The sequence below is a fragment of the Pangasianodon hypophthalmus genome, chromosome 24 (genome assembly GCF_027358585.1).
Source record: "Pangasianodon hypophthalmus isolate fPanHyp1 chromosome 24, fPanHyp1.pri, whole genome shotgun sequence".
Taxonomy (NCBI): Eukaryota; Metazoa; Chordata; class Actinopteri; order Siluriformes; family Pangasiidae; genus Pangasianodon; species Pangasianodon hypophthalmus.
The window spans coordinates 276,162-289,961 of record NC_069733.1 but is presented as its reverse complement, the minus strand read 5'-3'; the positions used below and the strand labels follow the sequence as shown (position 1 = coordinate 289,961).

At 41.9% G+C, this 13,800-nt stretch overlaps 1 protein-coding gene across 1 annotated transcript in view; it reads right to left on the bottom strand.

Annotated features, from left to right (window-relative positions):
• The window catches only part of osmr (oncostatin M receptor), an 18,530-nt gene extending 9,857 nt beyond the window's left edge, over positions 1 to 8,673 (bottom strand). Inside the window, exons 1-11 of the mRNA XM_053228746.1 lie at positions 8,577 to 8,673; positions 8,334 to 8,488; positions 6,931 to 7,066; positions 5,168 to 5,437; positions 4,645 to 4,774; positions 4,292 to 4,446; positions 4,025 to 4,158; positions 2,945 to 3,095; positions 2,720 to 2,799; positions 1,446 to 1,647; positions 1,131 to 1,313 (exon numbers count right to left, since the gene is read on the bottom strand). Of these exons, the coding sequence (XP_053084721.1) occupies positions 1,131 to 1,313; positions 1,446 to 1,647; positions 2,720 to 2,799; positions 2,945 to 3,095; positions 4,025 to 4,158; positions 4,292 to 4,446; positions 4,645 to 4,774; positions 5,168 to 5,437; positions 6,931 to 7,066; positions 8,334 to 8,488; positions 8,577 to 8,658 (1,678 nt within the window). The 5' untranslated portion in view covers positions 8,659 to 8,673. The remainder of the gene's footprint in view (positions 1 to 1,130; positions 1,314 to 1,445; positions 1,648 to 2,719; positions 2,800 to 2,944; positions 3,096 to 4,024; positions 4,159 to 4,291; positions 4,447 to 4,644; positions 4,775 to 5,167; positions 5,438 to 6,930; positions 7,067 to 8,333; positions 8,489 to 8,576) is intronic.
• Between the last annotated feature and the right edge of the window lie 5,127 nt (positions 8,674 to 13,800).

The window sequence follows — 13,800 nt, the reverse complement described above, 5'->3', positions numbered from 1 at the left end:
TGAAGAAAACCCCTTCACAACATCAACAGAAGTCAGGAATACTCTGGAGAAGGTGGGCGTATCATTGTCAAAATCTACAATCAAGAGACGCATTCATGAATGTAAATACAGAGAGTTTACAACAAGGTGCAAACCACTGGGAACATTCAAGAACAGGAAAGCCAGATTAGACTTTGCCAGAAAACATCTAAAAGAAGCCTCCCATGTTCTGGAATAAGATTCTTTGGACTGATGAAACCAAGATTAACTTGTACCAGAATGATGGGAAGAGAAAAGTATGGCGAAAGAAAGGAGCAGCTCATGATCCAAAGTAAACCACATCATGTGTCAAACATGGTGGAGGCAGTGTTATGGCATGGGCATGTATGGCTGCCAATGGAACGGGCTCACTGGTGTTTATTGATGATGTGACTGCTGACAGAAGTAGCAGGATGAATTCTGAGGTGTATAGGGCTGTACTCTCTGCTCACATTCAGCCAAATGCTACAAAACTGATAGGACGCCGCTTCACAGTGCAGGTGGATAATGACGCTAAACATACTGCGAAAGCAACTCAAGACTTTTTGAAGGCAAAGAAATGGAATATTCTTCAAAGGCCAAGTCAGTCGCCTGATCTCAACCCGATAGAGCTGCTTTTCACTTACTGAAGATAAGACTGAAGGCAGAAAGACCCACAAACAAGCAGCAACTGAAGGTGTCTGCAGTGAAGGCGTGGCAAAGCATCTCCAGGGAGAAAACTCAGAATTTGAGTTTTGAGAACATGGGCTCCAGACTTCAGGCAGTCATTGACTGTAGTATTAAAATTATGTATTAAAAGTATTAAAATTATGGTTATATTTACAATTATGTCACTTTGTCCAAATACCTTTGAGCCCCTGAAAATGGAGGTACTTTGCTGAAAATGGCTGTAATTCCTAAATGGTAAATGCTATATTTTTGTGGAACCTCTTAAAATAAAGCTGAAGGTCCACACTTCCATCACATCTTGATTGTTTTATTTCAAATCCGTTGCAGTGGTGTACAAAGGCAAAATCACACAATCTCTGTCACTGTCCAAATACGTCCGGACCTGACTGTATATTTTTACACCCCCTTTCTCTCTCCCTCTCTCTCTCTCTCTCTCTTCGTACTTGCGCTGAGAAATAATGACGTCTGATTGGCTGAGACTTTCCTCCACTGCAGGTCACATGGTCCTAAATTACCCATCATGCACCACTCCAGGGTGTAGCCACATGTAGCTGAGGAGAGTTCAGACCAGATCAACAGGAAACCATCTGCACTACCCACAATCCTCTTCTGCTTTGGGGTGGGGTCTGGTTTCACACACACACACACACACACACACACATATTACAGCCACACTGCTACAACATTAATTTCCTGTGTACTTGTTTTGTGTGTGTGTACATGTCTAAGTGTGTGTGTGTGTGTGTGTGTGTGTTGACCTGTGTTCAGTACTGGAACTGTAATAGAAGATGGCAGGGACAATCCTGTGTGTGTAAGCGCTCTCACTGACACGTCACACACTCCGTCCCTCACTGTAAACTCCGCCTGCGTCTCTGTGACGTTCACACACACTCTGCTCTCGTCCTGCTGCTGCACACACACTTCATACGCCTCGATGGTGGAGTGTGAGCTGCTGCTGAACTGAGAGAGAGAGAGAGAGAGAGAGGGTTAACATTTTCCTGAAACAAAGTGTGAGAGCGGAACTCTATCTTGTCACACACACACACACACGCATGTCATACGCCTCAGTGGAGGAGTGTGATCCATTGTTGAACCAATGAAACAAGAGAAAAAGAAACATCTGTGTGTGTGTGTGTGTGTGTGTGTGCGTGGGCGTTAACAATTTCCTGAAACCCAGTGTGAGAGCTGAATGCACACACACACACACACCCACACACACACACACACACACACACACACACACAAGCAAATAAAAAATAAATATGCAAATTAAATCAGAACTATATGATAATAGAGATTACTTTTAAGGGCCAAGCTCCGCCTTCAGAGTTTAGGCCACGCCCCCCCCCATGGAGCTGTGAGTGTGTTTAAGTTAGAATGTGAATCTGTGTGTTCGTTGTGTTTATCAGAAAATTCCACACGAACAACTTCAGGAACCACAGTGTGTCTGACAGCATTCGTCTAGTTCCCAAGGTCCTCAATATGGCAGAACCCATGGTAATGGTGTTAGCTGTTTTAGCAGTGTTAGCAGTGTTAGCAGTGTTAGCGGTGTTAGCAGTGTTAGTGGTTGATGCTATGTGTAATAGTGACTTTTCTGTCTTTTTTTTCAACACATCTGAGGTAAATGTTGACGTTCCGGATGGTTCTGTCTCATTTCCCTATCACACGGTCTGCATAAAACACTTAATAACTACATGCTAGCTAGCTAAATCATCAGCCTCAGTCATTAGCTAGCTTGATGTCTAGCAACAGAGCTCTCACAGATTCCCACACATTCTCCCAGAATGCACTTCTCTCTCTGTGGCTTTGTGCTTTTGTGTATGTTTATTGATATCTGAAGTTAGAAAACTCATGAGCGAGTCTGTGCGAGACACTGACCACCTCCACAAAGCCCACTGAGGAGATTTAGCATTTAGCGGACCATGTTAAACTGGAGGCTGTACAATTACTGTTAGCTACGTTAGCCTTGTAGCTCCAGTGTGTAATGTAGTGTGTTGTATGAGTGTGATAGACAGGAGAACTGTGAGCGTACGGTTCTCCACAGAACCCTGATCCTGCGGCTGTGATGGTTCTCCTCCAACTTCCTCCAGACATCCAGCGTCACCAGCGGCTCTGAAACCACCACATACACACACACACACACACACACACACACATTAATAACCACTTTATCATCACTTTCAGTGTGTGTGTGTGTGTGTGTGTGCATGTATGTGTGCGTGTGTGTGTGCGTGTGTGTGTGTGTGTGTGTACACACCTGTGCTGAAGGTGTATGCTGTGCTCCATGAACTCCAGCTGTTGTGCTGCACTGCACAGCGCCCTCTGGTGGAGTACTGAGAGCTCGGCTGCAGCTGCTGCACACGTACCCTGAGATTCCTCACACACTCCACACCTACACACTGCACCTCCTATAACACACACACACACACACACACACACACACCCTGAGATTCCTCACACACTCCACACCTACACACTGCACCTCCTATAACACACACACACACACACACACACACACACCCTGAGATTCCTCACACACTCCACACCTCCACACTGCACCTCCTATAACACACACACACACACACACACACACACACACACACACCCTGAGATTCCTCACACACTCCACACCTCCACACTGCACCTCCTATAACACACACACACACACACACACACACACACACACACACCCTGAGATTCCTCACACACTCCACACCTACACACTGCACCTCCTATAACACACACACACACACACACACCCTGAGATTCCTCACACACTCCACACCTACACACTGCACCTCCTATAACACACACACACACACACACACACCCTGAGATTCCTCACACACTCCACACCTACACACTGCACCTCCTATAACACACACACACACACACACACACACACCCTGAGATTCCTCACACACTCCACACCTACACACTGCACCTCCTATAACACACACACACACACACACACACACCCTGAGATTCCTCACACACTCCACACCTACACACTGCACCTCCTATAACACACACACACACACACACACACACCCTGAGATTCCTCACACACTCCACACCTACACACTGCACCTCCTATAACACACACACACACAAACACACACATACACCCTGAGATTCCTCACACACTCCACACCTACACACTGCACCTCCTATAACACACACACACACACACACACACACACCCTGAGATTCCTCACACACTCCACACATACACAATGCACCTCCTATAACACACACACACCCTGAGATTCCTCACACACTCCACACATACACACTGCACCTCCTATAACACACACACACACTCACACACACTCACTGTGGTTGTGTTTATCGGCTCCATGGAGATCTGACACATTAACTGCAGGCCTGTAAAATTCCCATCTAATGTCCAATAAACTTCAGCATGCAGTGCACCCGGAATCACGGCCATGTCCTCGAGGACAGGAAACACTGTATGGACAACACACACACACACACACACACACACACACGCTTTTCTTTATTTAAAACACACTTTGCAAACTCTGACAAGAGCTTATCATCATCATCCTGTGTGTGTGTGTGTGTTTGTTACTGTTCTCACCTCTGTGTGTGATGTTGAAGGCGTAGCTCTCTCTCTCCTCCCCCAGGCTGTTCTTCACCATCACAGAGATGTTGTAGAAGATCAGGTCTGGAAGAACAGGGAACTCGCAGGAGGAAGGTTTCTTATCACACGGGAAAATCACTCCATCCGCGTTCCTGTAGGAGAGAACCGGAGGAGAGAGAAAGGGAGAGGAGTGATACATGAGAAAGATGTTGAGAATAATTATTGGAGGGGGTAAGTAACTTAAATGCTGGTCTAGAGTCAGTTCCTGATCCTAAAGAGGCAGAATGTACAGCTCTAGAGTCACAGTGGGAGTCAGGATGTGTTGTGCTGTTGAGGAAAATCAGACGTACAGGATGTGGAGTGTGTATCGGCGTCTCCGAACACTGCTCAGGTTGCATTCTCTGCCCGGTGTCCATGAACACACAATGCTCTTCAGGTTCCTCGTCTCACAGCTCAGGTTCTTCGGCTTCTCAGGAGGAACTAGAAAAACCCATCTCTCGTTACTTCCTTTGTAAAAACACACTCTGATGAGATGATATGTGTTGAGCAATACGAGTGATATGTGCTGAATACTTTCAACACACGAAGAACATCAGCATTGTGATTACAGTAAAGTCCACTAACTCAGATAACGTTTTATTATAGTGTAATTATACTGTATATATAAAGTTCACATTTAAAAAATCAGCATCTATATTCAAATATAAATATACACGAACACACACACTGCATTCATTCTTCATTTTAAACAAAATAGCCTTTTAGATGATTACTGTTAACTATCACAGTAAACATCAGGATATATCTACAGTAATATGAGTTAATAACATGGAAAGTGATTAAAATCATCACACTGATTGCTACTGAACTCACAGGTGACGTAGTTTAACACCGCTCGCTCGTTTCCCGAGTCGTCCTGGCAGCTGAGGTTCACGCCCATCCTAGTGGTGTTGAGTCTGAGCACTCTGATGGCTCTGACACGGTGGCTGATGTTGATTAGCGGGTACGGCGTGTTGGAGAAGTGGAGGGCAGTAACTCGAGCTCCATCAGGAGGGATGCAGCAGAAGAAGACGGTCGATCCTTCCTGTAAAACCTCCTCTGTTGGGAATAACCTCGATCTGTTGGCGCTAATGTTCTGCTGACCTGAAAAACACAAAGCAGAGAGAAGAACTGGAAATGAGATCTGCAGCAAGCTCTGATGCACAGGTTCTCCAACTGTTTGCAGCCAGGGAACCTTCCGGAGTTAAAGAACTTCCACAGACCCGTTATGATCACAGCACACATCTCAATAACAAAAGAGCAAGTATGCAGCAGCATCATTATTTATTCACATCATTACAGCTGTTTATTCCTGAAAATCATCTGAAACACTGTGTGTTGCATTAACATCACTTCCTGGCTTTCATTTTAAAACTGCAGGTAGAATACATTGAAATTTCTTTAGTTATTGAGTTTTAGATGAAGCTCTTTCATTTCAGCTGAGTAGACAGTTATATTTACACTTAAATTATAAATTAAATTAAATAATAGCCATAAAAACAAAACATTGACTGATAGTAATCTCCATCATCGTCATGTGATTTTAATAAACCAATCGAGTCAGGGACGCTCTGGAGCTACATCATGGACCCCTGGGGTTCCCCGAACCCCACCAGGAGAACCATATCTCTAGCGGACAATATTAATTTCTGAACAGACTTTTGGAAATAATGAACATCTTAATATCTGAGTCTTTTTTTTCAGAATTTAGTCACTTGTTTTTAATCTTTTTTTTATATTGAATAATAAAATATATGACCTGGTGGTTCTGCAAGAAAATATCAAGTTCTATGCTTTTATCCTCTTTAAAAAAATCCATATTCTATAACTACACCTCAAACCTACACATGTGGAGAGGACCTGACTAACACACCAACCTGCGTGGGTCTGACTGGAACGTTGGTGTAGGATAAAAGGTAAAGGTCAGCGTGTAAACTGCACGTAGTTCACTTACGCAGAATGCAGAGTCGTAGCCAGAGAAAAAGGAACATATTTATCTATCTATCATCTGTCTATTCATGAAAACACAATGCAACACCAGATGACTTGCAGATCACAGTGAGGTTGCACAAGTGTTGTTACACAACCCAACCCTGCCATGTCACCTGCGATATCACAGATCACACACTCACACACACACACACACACACACACACACACACACTCAGGAAGTGTTCACAAACCGCCACCCTGCAGATCGACCTTCCTGTCCAGCTCACGTCAGATCCAACTGAAATCCTGAAACCAAAAACACACCACAGAGAACCTCAGAGAACTTCAGAGAACTTCAGAGAACTTCAGCTGCAAACAACTGGGAAAATATTTTATTTTTAAAAGCACATTATTTATACACCTTTAAAAAATCTGTGAGCAGGGTAATGTACTGAAACAGGACAAAGTGTTCTCTGAAGTTCACTGAGGTTCTGCGAGGTTCTCTGAGGTGTGTTTTTGGTTTCAGGATTTCAGTTGGAGCTGAACTTTTGAAGCAGAATGTTTGAGATCTCAATACATCTTCACACAGATACATTGTCCCAGTCTTGGAGCTGAACTATCATGAAGCTCGATCTCCAGCGCTGCATGTGTTCAGTTTTTTTTACCGTAATGAGTCGTCCAGTCAGTCCATGAGCCGGGAATGCGTCTGATCCGTACGGAGTGATCGGCACACTGGAGCGGCAGCGCTGAGGTCCAAACCCACGATACGAACCGAACTCCAGCCTCCTTGCTCACATTACCCTGTTAATACATCATCATCATCATCATCATCACCATTATCATCATCATCACCATCATCACCACCATCACCATCATCACCACCACCGTCATCATCATCATCATCATCACCATCATCATCAACATCATCATCATCATCACCATTATCATCATCATCATCATCATCATCATCACCATTATCATCATCATCACCATTATCACCACCATCACCATCATCACCACCACCGTCATCATCATCATCATCATCACCATCATCATCAACATCATCATCATCATCACCATTATCATCATCATCATCATCATCATCATCATCACCACCACCGTCATCATCACCATCACCATCATTATCATCACCATCATCACCATCATCACCACCATCATCATCAACATCATCATCATCATTATCATCATCACAACCATCATCATCACCATCACCACCATCACCATTATCATCATCATCATCATCATCATCACCACCATCACCATCATCACCACCACCGTCATCATCATCATCATCACCATCATCATCATCATTATCATCATCTTCGTCACCATTATTATTACCACCTCCGTCATCATCATCATCATCACCATCATCACCACCATCATTATCATCATCATCATCAACATCATCATCATTATCATCATCATCATCTTCGTCACCATTATCATCACCACCACCGTCATCATCATCATCATCATCACCATTATCATCATCATCACCATCATCACCATCATCACCACCACCGTCATCATCATCATCATCATCACCATTATCATCACCACCACCGTCATCATCATCATCATCATCACCATTATCATCATCATCACCACCATCACCATCATCACCACCACCGTCATCATCATCATCACCATCATCATCATCACCATCAGTATGATAAATCTCTTGATGAGTGGAGGTATAAATATAGAGATAATAAAAGAGTGTGATGAAGGTTAGTTCAGTGGAATATGGGGATGTGTTCAGACTGTGGTGTAGAATATATTTCTGTTAGTTACTGTACATTAGTGTGTAATGATGAGGTGTTTGCTGACACACTGATGTGTTCTGTGTGTTTTCAGTGTGTTGGATATTCTGTTCTCACACTGATCTACACTCTACACATTTAAATTCATTTTCTTTAGACTTTCTCTTACTACGTGTAAACTTACTGTATTGACTATAACAACAGGAATAAAAATAAGCCGTGTGTGTGTGTGTGTGTGTGTGTGTGTGTGTGAGCAGTAAAAGGACAGCTGTCTCACTCACCTGAGCGACGATATTAAAATTTTCACTTCGTCTAATTTGGACCTGATAGATTTGTGCAGAGTTTGTGGTGTTCTGGTGCTCGGTCCATCGCACCTCTAAAGTCCACGAGCTCTTCACACACACTTCAACACTGAGCGGTGCAGACTCACCGCTTCCTGCCAGGAAATAAATAATTACTGTTTTTATAATTAACTGCAAATAATTCATCACAAACAGCTACATGGTGTAAAGTTTAGTTCTGACCTGACGTCATATCCAGCGTGTTTGTGGCTTCTGCAGAGACGAGGAAGAGAAAATTCACTGACCACAGAGCAAACATCTTCATCACACACACACACACACATATGCCTCCTGTCAGCTTACTGAACCGTAACCTTATTTATTTCAACATGTTCCACAGCACTGAGGGGATGACGTCATGCTGATGTCAGAGATAACTCCGCCCACTGTGGTCAGTTTTGTGTAAGCGTTTGTCTCACTATCACTCTAGTCGTCTATTTTATAATCCATCATTTCAACTCATTACTGAAACATCCTCAAACATTTACTGAGCTTTTAATCACAAACACAGATTTAGATTTAAAACTTCAATTTCAAACTTCCAGACTGAAACATATTAAACATTAAACTGAAGACCAGCCACATTCATACACATTTATACACATTTATACACATTTATACACATTTATACACATTTTATACACATTTATACACATTTATACACATTTATACAGAAACATAGAAATATACTTTATTTCAAAAAATATAAACATGATAAAACAGACACATAATGACACTGAGCTCATCTGTGTTTTATAGCATTGATGATGATGGTGGTGTTGGTGGTGGCGATGATGATGATGATCATGATGATGATGATGAAGATGGTGATGATGGTGGTGATGATCATGATGATGTTGGTGACGATGATAATGTTGATGGCAGTGGTGGTGACGATGATGGTGGTGGTGATGATTGTGATGATGATGATGTTGGTGATGATGATGTTGGTGATGATGATGTTGGTGATGGCAGTGGTGGTGGTGACGATGATGGTGGTGGTGATGATTGTGATGATGATGATGGTGATGATGATGATGTTGGTGATGATGATGATGTTGGTGATGGCAGTGGTGGTGGTGACGATGATGGAGGCAATGCACTGTCTCTTGCTGTGTCTATTGTCCTGTTTTGGTAGTTACTGTACTGTCTTGTGCTGTTTGCCCATGTTGCCCTGTGCACTTTATGTAGCAGTGTGTAGTCTCATGTAGCTCTGTGTTGTTTCATGTAGCACTATGGTCCTGGAGGAACGTTGTTTTGTTTCACTGTGTGCTGTACCAGCTTTATATGGTTAAAATGACAATAAAGCCACTCGACTTGAAACCCTGAAAAAGCTCCCAGTTTCTCTGTGTAACAGAAAGTTGTTGTTACACCTACTTTAGTGGGAAAATAGGACAGCGTGTAGAATCATTCACACATATTTTTTTCTACAGGTCTAGACTGCATTAAGCTGTATATAGCAGAGCCTTCTCAGCAGAGCGCTAATCTGACCTCCTCAGACAAAGAGGACGTCTTTTCTACACTGAAGTTCCCCCACGCTCAGGAAGGCTGCAGACAGCTGGATGGATCACTGATAAAGACTTGCTAAAGTCATTCCCAGCAGTGTGTGAGCTGTCCCTCAAGCTGAACACAGCTGAACCTACCTGCCTCAGCTGTGTGTGAAAGACTTTCCATTATGGCTGGCCTTATTTTCAGGACCAGGAGAGCAAGAGTAGAATCTGCTAACTTTGAAAACCAGCTTCTACTCAGGATGAACAGACAAAGCTTTAACTCACCTGCAAAAGGCCAAAGCTTGTCCATGTAGCCAGTATTATATATATATATATATATATATGATTTCAAATAATGAGGTTTGCTATATATAATAATAATAATAATAATAATAATAATAATAATGCTATATATTTTGTAACCTTTGCTGAAAGATACAGTAGGTCGTTTTTATCATTTTGTTTAATTTTTCAAATATTTGTGTTCTTCAAAAGGCACCAAAGTGGTCTCCAAGTGCAACCAAGCTATCTGCTATGTTCAAATAAAGCTTATTTTCTGAATAAAATGTCCTCAGCTTTACTTACTGTACTGCACCATCACTTATTGTATCCAGTATTACTATCTGAGACTCAGTTATGTGGTTTTAAAAGTATCACTGTTTATAAGATGAACGGATTTGAATGTGCAGTATTTACTTTGACTTTTTGATACTTGAATACTTTAAAAAACAGATACCTTTTACTTTTACTTAAGTAATACTTTAATGGATGACTTTTGCTTTGCTTTTACTTAAGTAATAAATTAGTGTGGTATCTGTACTTTTACTTGAGTATGGAACCTGAGTACTTTTCTCCACCACTGGATGTACAGCACATTGATAAAATTTATGCATTGAATTTACTTGATTCAAACGACTGCATCATTCACAAAATAACAGTCTATATTACTTAAACACAATTCTCTCTTTCAGTTTATTTCCTTTTGCAAAAAATTGTGTAATATTTTATTCAAGTGATGGAGGCTGCGGAGAATCACTGGAATCACTGGGGCGAGGCAGGAATGCACCATGTATGAGACACCAGTCAATTACAGTTTACTATACACACACACACACACACACACACACACATACACTCATACACTCATACGTAGGGGCAGTTTATCTTAGCCAGTCCGCCTCCTGGCCAGTTTTAGGAGGTGATCAGAAAACCAGAGAACGCAGAGGAAACTGACACAGACACAGGGAGAGCATACACAGAAACTCCACACAGAGCCTAGCTCAGGACCGTACCTGCGACTCTGCAGCTGTGAGGAGACGCTACCTGCTGTCTCCTTTTGTGTTGATGTAGTAGGAACATTCATTCATTTGTTTGTTTCTACAAATTTGAGAAATGAAATCATGAAATTGATCATCCAGAGTTCAGTCCATATAGACGGCCTGGAGCAGGTCTGTGGCCTGGGGATGCTGGTGCAGCTCAGGAAGCTCCAGTATCTGCTCTCTGACCAGGGACAACCACAGTGACTCTTTCCTGTGATGTGTGTAAGGTGTGTGTGTGTGTGTACAGTGTTGAGTCCTAGGTGTGTGTGTGTGTGTGTGTGTGTACAGTGTTGAGTCCTAGGTGTGTGTGTGTGTGTGTACAGTGTTGAGTCCTAGGTGTGTGTGTGTGTGTGTGTGTGTACCTGAAACATAGTGATCTTGCTTGCTCAGTCACATTAAACAGAAAGTAGAAAGGTTAAATAAATTTCTATTCTACAAATTTCTATTTTATGTTCAAATTTGCGAATAAAAAAAAAAAAAAGAGGATTTTTCCAGAAGCTCTGTTTTTTTCAGTGTTTTACAGTGATTCCAGGGCTGTTATGACTATGTCTAGGTGGACTGCTCCCCCCAAAATCCTGGTTCCCCAACAGCCAGAGCCAAAACATGAGACTCAAGCAATAGCATATTTTAGGGAAACAACCTGTTTTAGTAATTTATACAATACAATAAACTAACCTATCTTTCTAACATACACAATGAATAAATGAAAAAGAGAACTGAAACAGCTCCAGCCTTATCTTCAGGGCTCTAGATAAAGCGGTTACTGACCACCAACAAACCTGGCATGATACAAGAGAGATAGAACACAAACACACCAAAAAAACAAAGTAAGACTGCCAGTCAGATTACATCCCAGATCATCAGAGCCATAGCATTAAGAACAATCAAACATGTATTCGACATTTTATTATACCAGTGATTACACCCACAGTAATGCATCAGCAACAACATTATCAGCAACCTGACGTTTTATCTCCAACAATGGCAACCGCATCAACCAATGATTTGAATTACACCTCCAACTAAGAAAAACTAATGGATCCATATACACACCAATAGGAACCTGAGCCAAGATACACTTCCAAATGTTGTCAAGTCAACAAGAGTGATAGAGACTCTCTTGATTGTACAATAATTCAACTGGTGTTTATTAAACTTTTTCAAGAAATAACAAATGGGATGCTCAATTTAATCTTGGACTTCTTGCAAAATCCATGCACCATCGCCTGTTCCAGCTGAAATAGCTGATCAAAATCAGGAGGAGCAAAGCCAGGTACACTGCAGAGAAGACCTCTGACAGGATCGAAAGCAGCCTGCTTTCTGTGGACCACACAAACTCATGCTTAACACTCAGCAGGTCTGTAAGAGGAAACACAGCACTGAAGAAATCTTCGCAGAAAGTGTGATAATTCCCTGCCATGTCCAAAAACCGTCTCAACTCATGCCCATGACCTACCTCCTCACCCACGCAGGTGAGCACAGCTTGACCAAATTCACACTTAGCTAGGTTTAAGTTGAGAAAAGCAGCCTGTAAACAGCTAAAACCTCAGAAAGAGATTTCAAATGAATCAAAAACTACATCATCCTAATTAGCCTCTTAATTGTTAGTTCCAGCTAACATGCAATTTGTCAAACTTTGAAACTTGTCTCAAGCATTATGTAAGCAAAATGGCACAAAAAAAAAAAAGTAATTAGCCAGAAAATGGGTCTTGAGTTCCTGAACATGAAAGTGTAAGTAACATCTCTGTATGACAGGAAGGAAGCTAGTGATAAAAACAAAGACATTTCAGATATTTGACCTTGCTGTGACCTTGACCATGTTTGGATCAACTCCAAAATCTAATCAGTTGATTTACAGGCTACAATGATAATTTCATATCAATCCTACAAACGTTCAACCACTCGCTCTTGCGCTAACGGGAATCTTGGACAGACACATGGACAACCTGAAAATATAACACCTCCACCACCTGGTGACAGAAGCATAAGAATTTGAGATTTAAAAAAAATAAAAGGGAATGAATTGAAACAGGCTCAACCCCCACAGCTTCATGGCTAATTTTAATTTTATATGCTATAGACAAATTATTTGCCTTGAGAACAGGTAAAAGACTACACACACCCAACTGCCAATCACAATACACCCTGGACATTACAGCACCTGCTTCTGGAAGTGTGTGAGACTACAGCATGATCTATCAGTTGCCCTTTAATAAAAAGGCTTGGAAGAAATGGATTCTGGGCTGGAGAGAAGCTGCTGATTTAATTCATTTACATAAAGAAAGTAAAGTACACTATTATCTACAGTATTAATAAGAACAGAGTGTTTCATACAGTGAGCTGTATTTTTCCATAAAAACCTGAAAAACCTTAACCCTTTGGTCTGTTCTTTTAGCTAGGTCAGTGTAGAAATGTCTTCAGTTTGGCTGAGTGAGGAAAGTTAGCTCTCTCAAAGAACCACAGACTAAACCGCTTCTGTGTTATATTTAGGTTACATCAGCACTCTTTACTGTGTCAGTGTGTCAGTATATAATGCTATATAAAGGTCCAGCGCTCACAGGAAGCTGTAAATTAAATGCACAACATTACAGAGAGAGA